The 16,896-nt window shown below is 49.4% G+C and overlaps 9 protein-coding genes across 9 annotated transcripts; 5 read left to right on the forward strand and 4 right to left on the reverse strand.

The window, feature by feature from the left end:
- Positions 1 to 1,023: 1,023 nt before the first annotated feature.
- BU24DRAFT_408920 (uncharacterized protein) lies at positions 1,024 to 1,716 on the reverse strand (the record flags this gene model as incomplete). Its single annotated transcript, XM_033525888.1, has 2 exons — positions 1,024 to 1,455; positions 1,510 to 1,716. 2 exons carry the CDS (start codon positions 1,714 to 1,716, stop codon positions 1,024 to 1,026), a joined length of 639 nt encoding a protein of 212 aa, XP_033384064.1.
- A 175-nt stretch (positions 1,717 to 1,891) lies between these two features.
- BU24DRAFT_184187 (uncharacterized protein) lies at positions 1,892 to 2,712 on the forward strand. Its single transcript, XM_033521650.1, has one exon. It carries the CDS (start codon positions 2,066 to 2,068, stop codon positions 2,534 to 2,536), a length of 471 nt encoding a protein of 156 aa, XP_033384065.1. The 5' UTR covers positions 1,892 to 2,065; the 3' UTR covers positions 2,537 to 2,712.
- Positions 2,713 to 2,969: 257 nt separating this feature from the next.
- Positions 2,970 to 6,607, forward strand: BU24DRAFT_422040 (uncharacterized protein). Its single transcript, XM_033527879.1, has 4 exons — positions 2,970 to 3,505; positions 3,687 to 4,069; positions 4,117 to 4,686; positions 4,740 to 6,607. Exons 1-4 carry the CDS (start codon positions 3,439 to 3,441, stop codon positions 6,279 to 6,281), a joined length of 2,562 nt encoding a protein of 853 aa, XP_033384066.1. The 5' UTR covers positions 2,970 to 3,438; the 3' UTR covers positions 6,282 to 6,607.
- A 109-nt stretch (positions 6,608 to 6,716) lies between these two features.
- BU24DRAFT_391022 (actin protein 2/3 complex subunit) lies at positions 6,717 to 8,207 on the reverse strand. The gene is made up of 2 exons (XM_033525097.1): positions 7,880 to 8,207; positions 6,717 to 7,816 (listed from the first exon to the last, which is right to left on the reverse strand). The coding sequence occupies exons 1-2, from the start codon at positions 8,100 to 8,102 to the stop codon at positions 6,945 to 6,947; spliced, it is 1,095 nt and encodes a 364-aa protein (XP_033384067.1). The 5' UTR covers positions 8,103 to 8,207; the 3' UTR covers positions 6,717 to 6,944.
- Positions 8,208 to 8,369: 162 nt separating this feature from the next.
- Positions 8,370 to 8,991, forward strand: BU24DRAFT_461961 (RNA-binding domain-containing protein; the record flags this gene model as incomplete). The annotated part of the gene is made up of 3 exons (XM_033531942.1): positions 8,370 to 8,413; positions 8,469 to 8,682; positions 8,731 to 8,991. 3 exons carry the CDS (start codon positions 8,370 to 8,372, stop codon positions 8,989 to 8,991), a joined length of 519 nt encoding a protein of 172 aa, XP_033384068.1.
- A 783-nt stretch (positions 8,992 to 9,774) lies between these two features.
- Positions 9,775 to 10,272, reverse strand: BU24DRAFT_461962 (uncharacterized protein; the record flags this gene model as incomplete). The annotated part of the gene is made up of 1 exon (XM_033531943.1): positions 9,775 to 10,272. The coding sequence occupies one exon, from the start codon at positions 10,270 to 10,272 to the stop codon at positions 9,775 to 9,777; it is 498 nt and encodes a 165-aa protein (XP_033384069.1).
- A 229-nt stretch (positions 10,273 to 10,501) lies between these two features.
- On the reverse strand, positions 10,502 to 11,764 carry BU24DRAFT_184246 (uncharacterized protein). The gene is made up of 4 exons (XM_033521651.1): positions 11,644 to 11,764; positions 11,334 to 11,577; positions 10,842 to 11,271; positions 10,502 to 10,783 (listed from the first exon to the last, which is right to left on the reverse strand). The coding sequence occupies exons 1-4, from the start codon at positions 11,665 to 11,667 to the stop codon at positions 10,732 to 10,734; spliced, it is 750 nt and encodes a 249-aa protein (XP_033384070.1). The 5' UTR covers positions 11,668 to 11,764; the 3' UTR covers positions 10,502 to 10,731.
- Positions 11,765 to 12,493: 729 nt separating this feature from the next.
- Positions 12,494 to 14,711, forward strand: BU24DRAFT_491945 (HET-domain-containing protein; the record flags this gene model as incomplete). The annotated part of the gene is made up of 1 exon (XM_033533856.1): positions 12,494 to 14,711. A coding segment is annotated over one exon (2,218 nt), but the record flags the coding sequence as incomplete, so codon positions are not given.
- A 429-nt stretch (positions 14,712 to 15,140) lies between these two features.
- Positions 15,141 to 16,534, forward strand: BU24DRAFT_422044 (kinase-like protein). Its single transcript, XM_033527880.1, has one exon. The coding sequence runs from the start codon at positions 15,358 to 15,360 to the stop codon at positions 16,159 to 16,161; it is 804 nt and encodes a 267-aa protein (XP_033384072.1). The 5' UTR covers positions 15,141 to 15,357; the 3' UTR covers positions 16,162 to 16,534.
- The last annotated feature ends 362 nt before the right edge of the window (positions 16,535 to 16,896 follow it).

Genomic DNA, 16,896 nt, shown 5'->3' on the forward strand with positions numbered 1-16,896 from the left:
AATAACCTACTCCCTTGCCTTCTCTCCCCCTTCCCTCTTCCTAGAGTACCTAAGTAGTGAAAGATGTTTATGCAGGCAGGCTTGTAGCTAAGTACCTAGGTAAGTAAGGAGGGAGTAACTTGAGTTCCATGACAGTGTTTTATAGCAGTATGTTTTTGTTTTATGAGACTACAGATAATAAATACATGGGGTATGTATATGCCTGCCTCTGACTGTTATTTCGTTGTCTAAATAACAGGGTAGGATGGGATAGGAGTGGTGTTGAGTTTTTTAAGGGTGGTAGATAGGACGGAGGTGGGGGTTGCATGTACATGATATGACTTTGGTGTTGATAGTACTAACGAAGAGAATCAAGAACGCAAGGAAAACGTGGTCTTTCTATCTTGTATCCTTTTTTGGGGCTGGAAATGAGACGTCTTCTGAGCTTGTTTGTTATCTTCACGGTGATTGGAAGCGTGCATGGTGTTTATTCTCTTTTTGAATTTGTTTGAATTTGTATCTGTCTTGGATGAAAGTATGTCGATTCATTAGTGATACTGATACTGATGTTGATACTGATCAAAGCCATTTCTTGACTAATTCCAAAACGCCAGCGTCGTAAAGTCATTCGTGTATGCGTGTGTGCTGTTGTCCTCTTGGACAAAGACACTCATCCCATCCCATCCTATCCCGTTCCGTATGACATGCAAAACAATGCTCCCTGAAAGCCTCGCAATTCCCAAACCACTTGATATTCTTTTTGCAGGCAACTTAGTCTATAAGATTTTCCATTCCATTCCATTTCAATTCATTAGTCCTTCTTGGAGGAAGAAAACATTTTGGAGAAGAAGTTTCGGCAGGAGCGTATGGGCCGGGTCCTTTAAATCGTCGAAAACACAGAAAAGGGTAAGTATGAATTTTTCGAAAATGAACATTTTTCTTCTTTCTTTTTTTTCATTCGTTCATTCACTCGTTCAAAATCATTATAACAATAATCTTGAGAAGGAATGGAATGGTAGCGAATGGGGGGAGGTGGAGAGCCCCTTACCATAGCTTGTTCCAGGTCCACTTTACGCTGTAGACGACGCCGAAGCCCATGAGGATCCAGAGGGAGACCATGACGACGATGACGCGCTTTCGCATCTCGAACGCGTCGCTGACTTCCATCTTGGTGATCTTGCGGATCTTCTTGCGGAGGTGCCACGACCGGGTCTTCCGGGCGCCGCCGCCGGATGATTGCGTGGGGTTGAGCACGGCGTTGGGGGCGACGTGCGTGCCGTCGGCGTTGCGGTGCTCCCAGCGGCTGTCGATGGGGTCCTGGTAGGGTTCTGGGTCGAGCCAGGCGGAGGGGGATACCCAGGATAGCATCGTGTTGGCGGTGGGGTTGTGCTCTGCGAAGCGGTATGCGCGGTCGCGGAGGTTGATGATGGTGAGTGAGATGATGAATGATGAGAAGAGGATGGGGGTGACGAATAGCTGGTGGGCTTGTTAGATACGACGAGGGAGTATGATTGCGTTGGATTGATGTACCTGGGTGACGAGGGAGTCTTTCACTTCAGGCGCATCGCAGTCGAAGTCTAGAGTTGATGCTGGTGAAAGATGGGGAGGTGTGAGGTCGAGATCTAGGAATGGATCGGAATTCTTCTTCTTCTTTTGTTGCCTTCGCCTTGCATTTGGCGGTGATGGAGGTGGACTTGGAGGCAGATGGATCTGTTGCTGTGTTGTCTGCGTCGTCATCGTGATGATTTCAGCTCGTGTTGAGCTATGTTGGCCTAATGTGGTAGTGGTGCTGTATGCCTTTTGATGTGTCTAGTTCCGGTGCTATCTATTTCCTGGCGACACAACCGAATTCTGGTATGATGGGAATCTTCGGGGAGTGGGAGTGGGAGTAGTCGTCTGCAGTTCGACGTGCAGAATAGGATTAATGGAATGGGGAGAGAGTGAGGGAGAGGATTGTGGGATGGTTTTGTAGAGTATGACGGTTCCTGCATTAAGGTTGCTGAGAGAGCTTTACCCAATCGGCGCTATACGGGATACGGTCAAACCTATGACGGTAAGTCTGGTATTGGTAACTGTGTAGTCTTCAATGGGTGACTTATCGATAACAACCATAGTGGACAACCTTCCATTCACCCAATCCCATCCTCCCCTTCCAATCCCAATTCCATTTCCTTTCCATCCTATCCCATCCCATGATTCCATCCATCCCAATATTGTCTCACACCCCCATAGCTGGTGGTTGGTACGACTAGATCAATACTGCTGCCCTTCCTCTGGCTGCCTTTGGCCCATCCCTTTGGCTTCCTCTGGCTCAAGTCTCCCTTTGTCTGGATCTCTCACTCTCCCCAGTCTCCACCACTCACACTCGCTATGTCGCCTTCTAGCTCATCGTGATTCATTCTTACTGAGCACCACTTTTCGTGCGGGGGTGGGTCGGATGGCTGCAATACACACAGTTCCGGTACCCGCCTCTTCTCGTATACCTGGTGATCAACGTCTGGGAAGATGGGCAAATACCTCGCTCCCCTCGTACGGTACGGTGCGAGTTTGTGCATGAGTAGTTCAATAACAACGAGCATTCGTACGAGATACCTCGTACTCTTGTCCCGTTCCGTCGCTGCAACGAGATTGCCATCAGCCCTGTAGAGTCGGTCGTTTTCACCTCCGACCTCCGACGACAGATGTACGAGGATGCGTGGATGGGCTGCTCCTTTTGTACTCGTACATGATGGCATATGCATATGGCTCGTGAACAAGCTACTGTGTGATCAACGTCCCAGTCGTTAACTCCGCTAAAGAATCACGACAAGATCAAGACAAGAGTCTAACCCAGCATTGCTCGCCTGAAAGTCGAGTCTTCGAAGGAATCGGGGGCTCCCCTGGAACAGACCTAGGGCAGGGCGACATCCTATTGGCTGGTAGCGTTCATCTCTCGCAACCCACTCTCCAACGGGACAGCTTGGAAACCTTCACATACGCAAAACGCGCAATCATCCTTCAGCCTGCCTGCTTCACTATACACAGACATATGTCGTACTCTTGAGCAAGTTATATAGGATTCTACAGTCCCCCACAGGCCAGCGATAAAGCTCTCCATGAAACAGCTCTAACCACAAACATGCTTCGACGCTAATTCTCGCACTTTCAAAATCAGCACTACTCCCTCGCCTTACATCAGCTTCGGTCTTTTCGGACGAACATCCGGACGAAGCCTGTCCAGCACATTCTACAGTCTCTCTCTGCTCTCACACAGCCACCCATAATTTGCATTTCCAATTCCATTGATACCTGAGCTTCGATCTCTCTTTCATTGTCTTTTCTGATCGAGTGACGTTGTGGGTGGTTTTTCTATTTTTCCAATTATCTGATCCTGAGGTTCCACCTCGGTTGCCTCAAAGGCTATACATATCCATTCGCCTCATACTGGACGGACGAAATTGACTTGGCCAGCAATTCAAGATGCCCAAGGAAGAATCCGCTGCCGTCCGCAAGAAGATGCGCAAGGGGACGCATAGTTGCTTCGAATGTACGTTTGACCAAAACATTCACGCCCTCCCACTCTTCATAGACACCACTCTTCCACAAAGTCAATGCCATCTATCTCTCCTTCTGTATCATTGCACCCGTCCACTATTGATTGAAACCGCCATCCACCCTATCATTCTCGACGATATAATTTATGACGACCCGCTCCTAATCCTGCTTAGGTCGTCGGCGCAAAATTCGATGCATTTTCCCTCCAGATAACCCTGAAGTCTGTTCAGAATGCTTTGCTCGAGGATCACGATGTATCGACCAAGAAAATGCCAACCCTGACGTCGTCGTGGATCACAGAAAGAACCTTCGCGAGAGGGTGTCACGTCTAGAGGCCCTCGTCGACTCTCTGCTCGAGGACAAGACCGAGAAGAGCATACCGGACACCAGCTCTTCCAAGACCCCTAATCTCACTCACAAGGACACATTCCCGCCGACTCCTCTATCATCGGAAGCATCATCATCATTCTTTCAACAGCAGCAGCAACATCAAAGCCAGAGGGCAGTATCCGAGCGCGGCAATCATGTTCCCATACTGTCTGCCTTTGAAGATGCTGTAGGTCCAAACCTGATCAGAGCCCACGCACGTGCTGACAAATATAGCTCAATGATGCCGAGGAGCAAATGAAAGCACGTATGGATCCAGCTGCGCGCAAGGAGTCTTATCCAGGCATTGGCATCACCACAGAACATCGATATACCGTGACCTGCAAGAATGAGTCCGACTTGTCAGCCGAGAACTCAGCACCGTACAACGCCAAGAAGGAGCGTGCTAAGCAAGCTCTCATGGCAGCACTTCCACCTTTCGATAAGCTCAACAAGGTCTTGAACAGCAATAGCGAATGGTGGACGACTTGGAGGCGCAAGTGCAGTGGCACCTCGAGCGCCGAACAGACCCTCCCCCAGTTTGCCTCGCAAGCCTTGGCCGAGGGAAACATTGGCGCCATCGGTACTGTCGTTCTCTCTGTCGCTATATGTATGGCCGACGATGGCGGCGACATTGATCCGTATATCGAGGCTATTGATCGATGGGTCTTATCTGACGACGAATACGCGGCTACGCTGGAGGGAATGGAATGCTTGATTTTGAAGGCTAAGTGGTATGCGGATGTTGGCCAGCCTCGTCGAGCGTGGCTAGCATATCGCAAAGGAATAGGTTACGCTCAGCTTATGGTGAGCCGCTTTTATTCTGCATAGATAAAGTTGAAGTTGCTAACATTTCGAAGGGCCTCCATCGGAAACGGACAAATTCCGCAGCGCACGAGAGTATCTGGTGGTCTCTATATCACGGCGACCGCTTCATTTCGTTACTCCTCGGCCTACCGTATGGAATTTGCGACTCCCACTGTGATCTCAGCTTGCCAGATATGGGCGGAGAATACATGGCGCCTCTCATATTCATAAACAGGATATCCCAGATCGCCGGCAAAGTTATCGACCGGAATCAAGGCATTGCTGAGCAGTCCTTCGCCTGGGCATTGCAACTTGACCAAGAACTCGAAGACTTGTGGAAACAACTCGACCCCAACTGGATCGATTACTCAAGCCTTCTCATAGACGTAGAATCCAACGCCGCAGAACTACGCGAGCGCCTGATGGCGCAAATGGTCTTCCACCAGATCAGAGTTTACCTCCATCTGCCCTTTATGCTGAAGTCCCAGGCAAATAGTCGATTCACATACAGCCGAAACGCCTGTCTCAACGGCTCTCGCGAAGTGCTTCGAAGCTACCAGGCCTCCCGCACGGGCGAGGTGCAGCCACTGTACGAATGCAAGGCAGTCGACTTCATCGGCTTCACCTCCGCCGTCCTCATCATGCTCGGGCTCTTCAACTTCGGCGCCAACGGCATCGTCTCTCCAAAGGACCACGAATCCGACGTCCGCCTGATCGAAATGAGCATCGATATCTTCCGCCGCGCGTCGTCGGAGAAGGGCGGAAAGGTCGCCCTGCAATCAGCGGAAGTGCTGGAAAAGATGCTCATGAAATTGAAGATCGACAGCGGTAAGGCCGAGGGGGGACCGAACGACGAATGCTGCCCCATGTCCGAGTTCGTCATCCCCTACTTCGGCACGATATCCATTAAACGCGGCGGAATGGCGAACCCGGGACCTCCGCCGCCCTGCAACATCAACACCACCACCCCCAACGCACGGAAGTCCTTCTCCTCTTCAACGGCGACCGCCGCCAGCAAGCAGCAGCGAATGGGCACCGCACGCACCGTATCCGCCTCATCCACCGCGACAAGCCCCTCGCAATTCACGCCACTCTCCGCGCACTCGTCCACCGACTTCTTCAACAACCCGCTCTCCAAGACCACCACCACCACCACCACCGCCGGCAAACCCACCCCGGCCTCCGACACCACCTCCATAAACTTCAACAACAACCCCACCGGCAACAACAACGACCCCTTCATCTCCTACGACGGCTTCTACAACTTCCCCACCACCGCCGACCCCACGCCTGCCCTCTCCTCCACCGCATCCCAATCCGCCGACGGCCCCACCCTAGGCTCCCAGATCAACGACGACAGCATGAACAACTTCCCGCTCCCCACCAACAACTTCAGCTGGCAGAACATGCCCATGGACATCGACCAGGACTGGAGCTGGTTCCTCAACGACGCGGCGTCGCCCGCCGCTGGGAACACGCACCTCAACGGCGGTAGTGGGGCGGCGGCGGGGATGGGACAGCAGCACCAGCACCAGCAACAGCAGCAGATGAATGAGCTGTTTGGCGTTAATCCGTCCTTCCTTGGCTTTGGATGATTGGGTTGGGTTGGGCTTTTGAAGGAAGGGGGAGGGGGAGAGAATTGGGGAGCACAGATTCTCTCCTCGTGTACTTTTATATTATACCACACCATCGTTAGATATTTATCTACATGCCATGCCATCCACGAGCACCGGGGGTACGGTCGGATCGCCTTTCCTTTTCTCAAGGCAAGAACAGCGGCAAGGGTGGCGTTTTTTTTCCCTTTCATTTTGGGAGGGTTGTTGGTGGACGGGTGGACGGACGGGTGAACTGGGGGGAGGGGAGGTTTTGAAATCGTTGATTGTGATATCCCAAATGGCTTTTATATATTGTTATTTTTTTTACAACTTACGCTTTTGGCATTTTGCACGAACTCAACTCATAAGTATTGGCGTGTGGGCATGCGAGACATAGATTGATTGGTTGATGAATGGGAATATGTTCCATCATGTCTTTGTTATTCTTACGGAATAAGATGTGTTAGATTGAATTTGGGTTTAGATTGATATACGTGTCAGTGTGAAAATACTTGATTGGTTTGAGATATGTATGTGTATCTTTGATGATAATGAGTACCGCCTTGAAGTCAACAATCAAATGAACCAATGATTCAAAGATGCATAAATTATTCTTCGATATTTATCAGTAGCATGCACATAATCTACGCGACGACGCTAGATCTACAAAGTCCAGATAACAACGCGGCCATCGACGCCGGTAGAGCTGATCTGGCTGACGTTTCCGGCGCCGTCGTCCTGGAAGCTGCGGATGGTGCTGATGGTGTTCTGGTGGACGGTCTTGAGCTTCGTGTCGTCGCTGTTGGTCTTTCCCTTGAGGTCCATCTGCCTGAACATGTTGAGTGCGGATTCCTCCCTCTGCTCGATGCCCGGGCGGCCCTTGGACTCGAGGGAGCCGGAGAGCTGCCAGCCTTGCTCGGAGCCCTTGAGGCGGTAGGCTTCGCAGTTGTAGCCGGCCGCGATGATCTCGTCTTCGCTGCTCCAGACGAGCGACATGAAGGGGAGGAGTTGCGTGGTGATGCTGACGACGGCGCGGGGGGGCTGCTCGGGCCCGCTGGGGTACACGACCGTGAGGCTGCTGTCGTGGGCGGCGAACGCGAGGGCGTTGCCGGAGGGGGAGAAGGCGACGCTGTGGACCCAGCCTGCGGTGTTGTTGAGGAACTCGCCGCACACGGTGTTGAATGGGAGTCGCTCTCCCCAGGCCGAGGGCTCCGGCCGCGCGTCTACGCCTTTGATGAAGCTGGAGAGCACGCGGGCGTGGCCGTCGGTCGAACCTGCCGCGAGGAGGACGGAGTTCGGGTGCCAGGCGACTGCCGTAATCGTGCTGCGAATGGGCTTCTTGATGTGCTTGGACACCCACCAGTTGTCCTCCTCTTCGAAGTAGCACACGGGGACCAGGCGGGCTCCAGAACCCACGGCGAACTTGGTCTCGGACGGGGCCCAGCGGACGCAGGTGGCTGCGCGGTTGATGCGGAGGAGGACGAGTGTTGGCTTCCAGCCCTCGGGCGACGGTTCCCATACGTAGGCATTGCGGTCTTGTTGCGAGATGTAAGTAAGCTTGCCTAATCGTCAACTTGGGATGATAGGGAGTGTGGTACCTTGAGAACAAGTCACAATCTTGCCGGTATTGGGGGCAATGTCAACACCGGTTACGGTCTTGTCATGGCCGGTGAGCTCATCCTTCAATTCGAACTTGCCGCCGGAGCGCTCGTACAAATCGACATTGTTCTCGCGGGCTACAGCGAGGGTCTGGCGGTCGGCAGAGAAGGAATGGTCCGCAATGGGATGGTGGAAGAGGTGGTGTACTTCGGGGGCGCCCATATTGATTAATTGGTTATTTGCAATAGGAGGAGCTCTCTACTATTGCCGGCGAGGGTGAGGATCGATCGGTAGGTTAAGGTTGTGGAAGTTGAATGTAAAGCTGTAGGTACCTTGAGGTTGGTTGGAGGGGCATGACATCGCCCAAGCGCACGGGCCGAAATCTTGGCACCATTTTGTAGCTTCAATTCCAACCTCCGCTTGAGTTCACCTAATCCAGGTAAATCTCGTGCAACGCCCACGTCCCTCGCATTTGGACTTTTCCAGACCATGGCCGCTAAATCACAGGCTCAGCCTGTCAAAGAGAACCAGACGTAAGTTCGAAATCTGCCTATTCGATTCCTCGTTCGCCAGTATTCATATTCAAAGAATCTATTGCAACAACCTCCCCGACCAGATCCCCAAAGATGACCTCAAGCGTAATTTGTACATGCTTTTTGCGACATACGGCGTTATCCTCGACATAATAGCTTTGAAGACACCCCAGATGAGGGGCCAGGCGCACATTGTATTCCGAGATATCGATTCGAGCACGCAGGCGATGCGTGCGCTGAACGGCTTCAATTTCTTCGGCAAGGAGATGGTAAGTACCAAGCTTACGTCAATTCTGGCCTTCAGCTAATCTTCAAAGCGGATACAATACGCCAAGAGCAAGTCTGACACCATCGCTAAACTGGACGGCACATTCAAGATTCCTGTGAAGGAGGAGCCCGCGAAGCCTGTGGAGCAGCCCTCGACTGCTCACGAAGCCGTGTTTGGATCCGCAGCGCCTGCAAAGGCCAAACCTATGAACGCACCCGAAGACAGTACGAAGGGTGTGAAGAGGGGTAGGGACGAGGAGAGTGAGGATGAAGACGACGATGCAGCTATGGATGTGTCCGATTCGGATTAATACACAGAGGATTGTACGGAAATTGTTGATAACAATTGGCCATTGGAAATTCTGGACGGGCAAAGGCGCCCAGATTGCAGACTAAAAGGTAATGAGCACGACTTTGGCTTTTCGGTGATACTTAGCCTGACAGCAAATCAGATACCCTTCAGAGGCAACAAGCCTTCGCACTGCAAGCTCAAACCGATGATAATGGTGATGAGCTATATGGAAGAGTCGCCGAGTCAATGTGCGGCTAAAAATCTACGTTATGTGCCTATGCAGGACGTTGATGACAGCTTCATATGAAGCAAGGGAAATGTATGTCTCGAAATTACTCTACCTAGAGACCACGAAGAATATGATGAACACAAACTCCGATTGTTTGACGAGTCTCGGCGAGCGAAATCCTATGCAAGTGATCAACAGCTTTGACTTCTCATATGTGTAGTCAATCAGTCAGTCGGTTACACAACATTGACCTCGCGAGAGCCCTGTTTTCGTCGGTATTTCTTCTCAAGGAGTGAACTTAAGATTTTTCCTAAGATTTGTCTTTGGAATCTACGGCGTACTGGACATCTCGGTGCATGCAATACGTGCGTTTCACAATAACAGTCTCAGCAAAGATCACTGTGCATGCAGAGGTAGGAGTCATGGGGATGGGTGAAGTTTTGATTGTTCTGAAGATCAGAGGACAGTAGACGAACCGTCTAATTGTAACAAGAATATTGTGGTGAACGACAAGTCTTTTCAAAATGATCGGGAAGGGCCATAGCCATGTCGTCATGCTCGAAGCCGAACAATTTAGCTGTCGAAGGCACTATCCATTTCTCCCCTTGCCACATCGATGTTCTCCTCCTTCAGGAGCCAGCCACTTAACGCTTCAAGTTGTCGAATTGCCCACTTCTTGTGATGAGGGTCGCCTTCTCGATCGAATTCCAATGTCTGATTGAGGTCGCTTAATCTGTCAACAACCGCCTTCAAGTTGAACCCTTCCAATTTTGTCTGTACGGGAGTTTCGATTCGCTTCGCGGTGTCCGTAATCTTGTTTGTATAGGTACCGAGTGTGAGAAAGTCGAGGATTGGTTCTCCTTCTGGATTGCCCCCGATAGATGCTAGAACTGTCGTTTCGTGGCCGCTTTGAGGGTTTTGAACGATGACCCATAACGTGACGAAGCATTTTCTCGGACAAGTGATCGTGTGGCCTGACAAGCAATGTTCAGGGCAAGCCTTGTTCTCCACCCATGAGATTGAGCGTACTGGGAAGTCTCCGCAGTCTCCGATACTGAGATTGGTTTTCATTGTTCCGATGGTGGAGATGTGGGAAGATGTGTGATGATGTGAGTAACGTAGTTGAGGGTTGAGTCCTGAGCGGAATAACGATCACTTATAAAATATCGCGTTTCAGTGTATATTATGATTGCTGCATGCTGTATTTCTTTCAGGTGGTGTAAGGGGATTCCTTTCGAAATTGTTTGTTGTTTGTTGGCTTGACAAACACACCATAAGTGTACTCGCTATCAAGTGTCCTATTGCGGTAGACTTTTGAGGACACTGTACAAGTGAGTGAGCCGGTTGTAAGAAGAGGAGGGAAGTATTGATATCCATCGATGTCAACATCTACTTGGAAGTTCGTTGAAGCTCCAAGAATATTCTTCCTTCTTTAATTTTCCACTGTCATCTACAAGGTGCCTCAAATTCAAAGCGCATGAGTCAACACATGCTCCGCGCATTCCCATATATCACTCACCATGACTGGTCTTACTTGTTTTCAATGACTGAACCTACGAAAACGACTTGTATCGCTGCAAGACTACATAGGAAAACATTATCAGTATACAATTAAAATAGTACTGTAAGGGTTGACTCACCCAACCATATAAGCCAACACATCCTTCTTTTCCGTTGATTTCGACATCGCGAGTCCAGTAATCAAAATGATAGATCCACCAAAGATGGCGCCTAATCGCCCGTATGTATTCGGAATGACGTATAGTACTACTATGGAACCTGTAGGAACCAAGGCAAGGACAACGAGGATAAGCAGTTTGAGAAGTACTTTGCTCTTTTTCACTCTTCTTCCAGCTCCCTGATCTTGTTCCTCTGGGGTCGGCTCCTCGCCAAATAAATCAAGGAGCCAACGTAGACCCTTGGGAGGACACTTGGGCGGACAAACACAAGGATCTAGTGAGACGTGCTTCTTCCTCCAGCCCATCAGCTTGGGATTCTGGTCTTGAAGATCTTGCAGTGATCGAGCTGGTGGTAATCGATCTATCTTCTTTTGTTGAAGAAGAATTGTATCTATGGCCCAGTTACGACAACGATCTCAGATATTTCAAGCTAACAGTTTATGGTCTGCCTACTGTAATGCTCCAGGTCAGTGAACATCTCTTCCACCGCTTGGAGAAGCTTCCTCCTGTTGTTGTCGGAATCCGTGGGGAGATTTTCACTTGAAGAATCTGAAAACGTTTCGTAGAGGTCTTTTGGAAGGTGCTTGATGAGTTCTAGAGGTAGTGTATTTGACGGATTTGGTAGAGCGGCTCCTTTACTCGTTCTACTAATTTCCAATAAACCTCTTCCTATAGTGTCCTCTGCTGCACTAAGTTTCTGTGCAAGGTAGGCAAGGCTTAGTTCTCCGAGGACATCGAAATTTCGGGCAGTTGGATACTCCACCCTCTTGACAGTCTTTCTAGACATGCTTGATTGAGCTTTTTTATACGACTATCCAGATCCGAGTAAAATGCAAGGGAAGGGACTGATATCAAATGACGACAACTCGGCAAACCTTATGTTTATCGTCAATCAGGATGGAAATATAGGTATATAATTTTGCTGAGAGCATTTAAACGAGCTGCTACCCATTGGGATTGGCTGATTACGTGTCGTAGCCTGATTTGCTTAGAGCCTGCATGCGGCTGATTCATCGATAGGGAATGAACAAAAAAGATAAATGTCGATGCAAAATGCAGGAGAAATTGGTACCTGCAATATCTAGGTTAACAAAATGTTATTCTAATGGAGGTGGACGTGAACTATTAAATAGCGATACGATTGTTGGCCTTGGGGGAAGAACTGTGGCATCTCATATGTAATCAAAGTAGGTCGTGGAAACAAAATTTGAAAGATAATATATAGAAGTTCAACTACTGGTATATAGTAGCACCATATCGATAGCAATGATAGAATGTCTACTGTGGATCGTGAGTTGAACGTAGAACCTCCACTAGACGGGGAGGATTCGCGCCCCTGTTGTATGGACCTTGACACCAGACAGAGGCACTCTCCAACCCAAACTTGAGTTTCAGTTCCACTTAACTGATTCCAAGGCTCTTGATTTGCTAGCGCATGGCATAAAATGATGTTCGCATGGTCAAAAGCTACCCACAAACAGGGTTGATGAATACGCCCAAGGCGGAGGCTGTGCCCTCCAAGTGGCTGAGTCTCCCCTATATCATGCGTCTCGTACTTGAATTATTCTCTGTATACATCTTATAGATTGCTCAATAATTCTACATACCTTCCCAATGGAATCATCGGTCTGCCCCTCAGACCGCATAACTTCACTACTCCAACTTTGCGCACCTTGTCAAGCAGCAATTCGAAGCGGGGATGTGCAGCATATTACGCGCTCAAATCTCGAGGCATCGCACCACGGCGCAACGCACATATGGTCTTGCGCACTTTGCAGTACCATAATCTCGTCAGAGCAGCCATATAGCTTCCATGGATCGGGACTGATTGCATGGTTGAAGAATGTCGAGAAAGGGCTAAGGGCTGCTGCTACTAGACGACGATTGAAAAATCTCAACTTCCATCAACTGGGCAGGTCGCCATTATTGACAAAAGAATATATCTCCGGAAAGCAGCAGTTCTCACCAGAGCCACCGATTGGGGATATAACGGATATCATCCTACTAGTGGACGTACTCGACCGAACTGAATCAAAGTTCGAGAATGATGATCTGGAAACACTACTAAAAACCGGCAATCATGACAGGAGGCTTGGGCATCCAATACTTCGAAAGGTACCACGGAAGTGCATTGATACGGACCTGTTGAATAGATGGATCGCCTATTGCGAACAGCATCACGACGGATGCCAGCATGCGTCAAAGCAAGCAGAAACGGACATGCCCATGATCTTTATCGACGTGAAGAAGAGGAAGCTGGCTCGGTTGTCTTCAAGGACTCGTTATTTTGCGCTTTCCTATGTTTGGGGCAAAGTGCAGCAATTCCTCCTCACCCAGGCCAGCGCCGACCGATTGATGGTGGACTATTCGCTCGACGACCACTGGAAGGAGATATCTGCAGTACTTATAGACGCAATGTTGCTCGTGCAAGCGCTCGGAGAGCAGTATCTGTGGGTGGACACTTTGTGTATTATACAAGATAGCCCCGCTCGTTTCGAAGACATTGGCCGAATGGACAAGATTTACAGGGGCGCGGTGTGTACGCTGATCGCCATGGATGGCCAGGATGCGTCGAGTAGCTTGCCAGGCGTTTTACCCAACTCCAGAAACACGGCAGTGTTTTGCAAGAACGGAAATGTCCATATTGGACGGAAGAGATCAGAGCTTGCGAGTGTATTCAGGGAATCCCTATATGAACGTCGAGCGTGGACGTTCCAAGAGCGATTTCTTTCCATCCGACGACTCTACTTCACGAATGAGCAGGTGTACTTCCACTGTGAGAATGCACTCTGGAGTGAAGACCGGTATGAGTATTTCCAACAGAGCGTTGATCCGCTCGGTCTCTCTCCAAGTCTGACTTGGACTCCAGGGGAGACGAACATGTCGCATAAAGAAATGCGGTACGCGTATTATCAATTAGCTCGACAGTACTCGCAGAGGTTGTTCTCTTACGAAAAAGATCGCTTGAACGCCTTTGGAGGAATCACTAGCTCTATGATCCGGGAATGGAGCTGGCCGTTCTCTTGTGGAATACCGATCCCTTCCCTGGATGGGTCTTTACTTTGGATGTCATCGGAGTTGAAACCAGCTAGAGTCGCTTCGGACGATGAATCATTGATACTTCCCACATGGTCTTGGGCATCTATCACAGGTGGTGTTCACTTCCGAATATCCAAGAACGTCGATGAGCATTACATCGACGAATTTGGAATCACGACCCCATCGGGCAAGCTCGACATTTACAACGTAGGACTGAAAAAAGCGCGGAGTCCTAGCATAGTCGACATCCCCAGGACGCAAGAAAGGAGGACCTCAACAGTAGCAACGGATGTGAGTCTTCGAGCCATACTGGAAACCCTGGATATCACTCTACCCCGACCGCCGAACTTGCTCGTCTTTCAAAGCGAAAAGACCTCTTCCACGAGATATTCTCTCTATCCAGCGAGGCTTTTACCAGGAGAGAAGTGGGCACACGACGCTATCCCAAGAAACCGCGTCCATCGCATCATGGACTCGCTCCAAAGGGCATGTGGTCTTCTCGTCTTCAACAATGTCATACCGAAGATGGATCGCAAAGCTTGTCAATACGTCCTCATTTCTGGGACCTCCAAGGGTCCGTTCGTCAATCAGCTGGATGATGATCTGAATGAGGAGAATATCGATAATACTTTCCATCATAGCTTTTATGGGAAATTCCCACAGAGCGTTTGCAATGTTCTACTGGTTCAGGAAACGAAGGATGGGTGGGCGGAGAGGCTGGCGGTGGGGCAGATTCATGCTTCTGCGTGGGCGGATGCCGAGCCTGAGTTCACGACAGTTGTGCTTGGGTAGAACCGGAGTCGACTTTTAGATATTAGATTATAGAAATAAGATGCTCGACCTTAATTCATTATAGAAGCTCAAGGCTGTCTTAGATACCATACCAAAGGCTATCCTCTGGAAAAGCTCCTGTTTGTACAGAATATTATCATCATAAGTTAGTACTCGATTTAAGTATCCACATAGAGTCTGTTGTCAATATTGTACAATAAATGTCGCCAATCCTAAACACGCAATCTATGAGACAAAAGAGGGAGATTCGCCCTTCTCACATTATACGGACGACCATGTTCATAGAACATATGAACAAGGGATGATGGGAGACAATTGTGGCATAGTAGGCCTACGGACACCACTAAATCCGAGAAATATGCATGAAATCCAGTGGCTGGAGCCTTGGAGAAACCTCGGCTCCACGGGGTTTCCATTACATCTCACCATCTTAAATCGCTTCCAGTTCTTTGAATTAGACTTTTACCTTCGACCAACAAAAGCTCGAGGGGCAGTGAACTAAACAGCGAATATTAAATCAATTCATCTCATATTTGCTCACGTTAACCATGAAGATTTGGGCGACCTAAAGTCACCCCTCGCGCAACGAGCGCGCTCCGCATCAAACCCCGACTAAAGACAAGCTCGAAGATCCACATCATCCGCTATGGAAGATCCAGAGATAATAGAGTACCACTACTACTACCCGCCAGGAGTCAAGCGTGTCATTGCAGTCGGGACCAGCGCCTTTATAGGGGAAGTCGACAGCTCGACCGTCCTCAAGTACCCTCTCCAGCCAGGCGGTGACATGAGCCGTCTTAAGCACGAATACAGATTGCTCAGTCTACTTGGTCAACATTCGCGAATTATTGCACAAAAGGGGCTCACAGATATTGGATTATTCCTCGAGCGTGCGACCAACGATACGATATACAAGTATCTCACTGAGGCGGATCACAGGCCTCCGACCCTTCAGCAGCGTGTAGCCTGGTGTCGCGAGGTTGCTGAAGCGGTGGAGTATGTACATTCAAAAGATGTAATTCATTGCGACATTCAGCCAACAAACGTCTTAGTCGACAAGGATCTTCACATCAAGCTTTCCGATTTCCAAGGCAACTACATCTCCGAGAACGGCGAGATCGTCTATGGGTGGTCCGGCGAACCATGCAGGTACTTCTGCCCTCGAGATGATGAATTCGAATCTACTCCAAAGACCGACCTCTTTGCGCTTGGATCTACGATCTACTTCATAATGACTGGTCATGAAGTTTTCCCCGATATTGTGAGTGGAGAGGATGGATGGCACGAGAAAGTCATATCTCGTTTTGCAAGCGGCGATTTTCCAAGCGATTCTCATGCTTTTCAAAAAGTTACACAAAAGTGCTGGAATTGCCGATATGATTCTGCAAGCGAACTACTAGAGGACATAAGGGATATCGAGAAGCCGTTGATATCTGGTTCAGGCCATTAGATTCCCATAAGATTTCCACAGAAATTTGGAGAGAAAACAGCTATTTGGTTCCAATTTAAGAAGTAGCTGCATCCATGTTTAATGGCGCCTCTCCCTTATGTACGATGAATGAAGCACACCGATCTTCTTGCAATCCAACAACACATGAATAACGCGTTGCCCTGGGTGAGAGGCCCATTCGACTAACACTTAGGACACAAGTGTCCCGGCACTTTGATCAGACTGGTTCCTGTATAAACATCCTTATATCCTGTATGCTCGCTCTCGCTGCAGGTCACCAAAGTAATTGTTTCCTTTTCATGTTTTGGTGTGGCAGTACAGTTGAGCCACTTGGTTTTTGTAATGCGTCGCTGACATGTGCAAGGCATCGTAACTACGAGTAGTAATGAGATTTGTATTGTACAGATATTCTTGAATGAATGATTGGACCTACGAAGGTTTCAGCGCGAGCATTTACCTGCAGAGGAGAGGGGTCTCCGGTTGTTGTCTCAGGCAGTCGTATCGAGACCATCAGCACATCTTTATAGCAGCTCCATCTGCTCTTGATTGATCAATTTGCAGTGAGGCAACCAGGCAACCATAACCCCCCGTGTAGCTAACCGAAACCTTCTTGGATTTACTCGCGCCTAAGAGTGTGATGCATGCGCGTGGCGAAGCCCCCGCTCGAGCTGGAGGGAACGAGGGCCACCGTGCAGATGGGCGATTGGTGAAAAACGAATACTAAGCGAAGGTAAG

Source organism: Aaosphaeria arxii, assembly GCF_010015735.1.
Source record: "Aaosphaeria arxii CBS 175.79 unplaced genomic scaffold BU24scaffold_4, whole genome shotgun sequence".
NCBI lineage: Eukaryota > Fungi > Ascomycota > Dothideomycetes > Pleosporales > Aaosphaeria > Aaosphaeria arxii.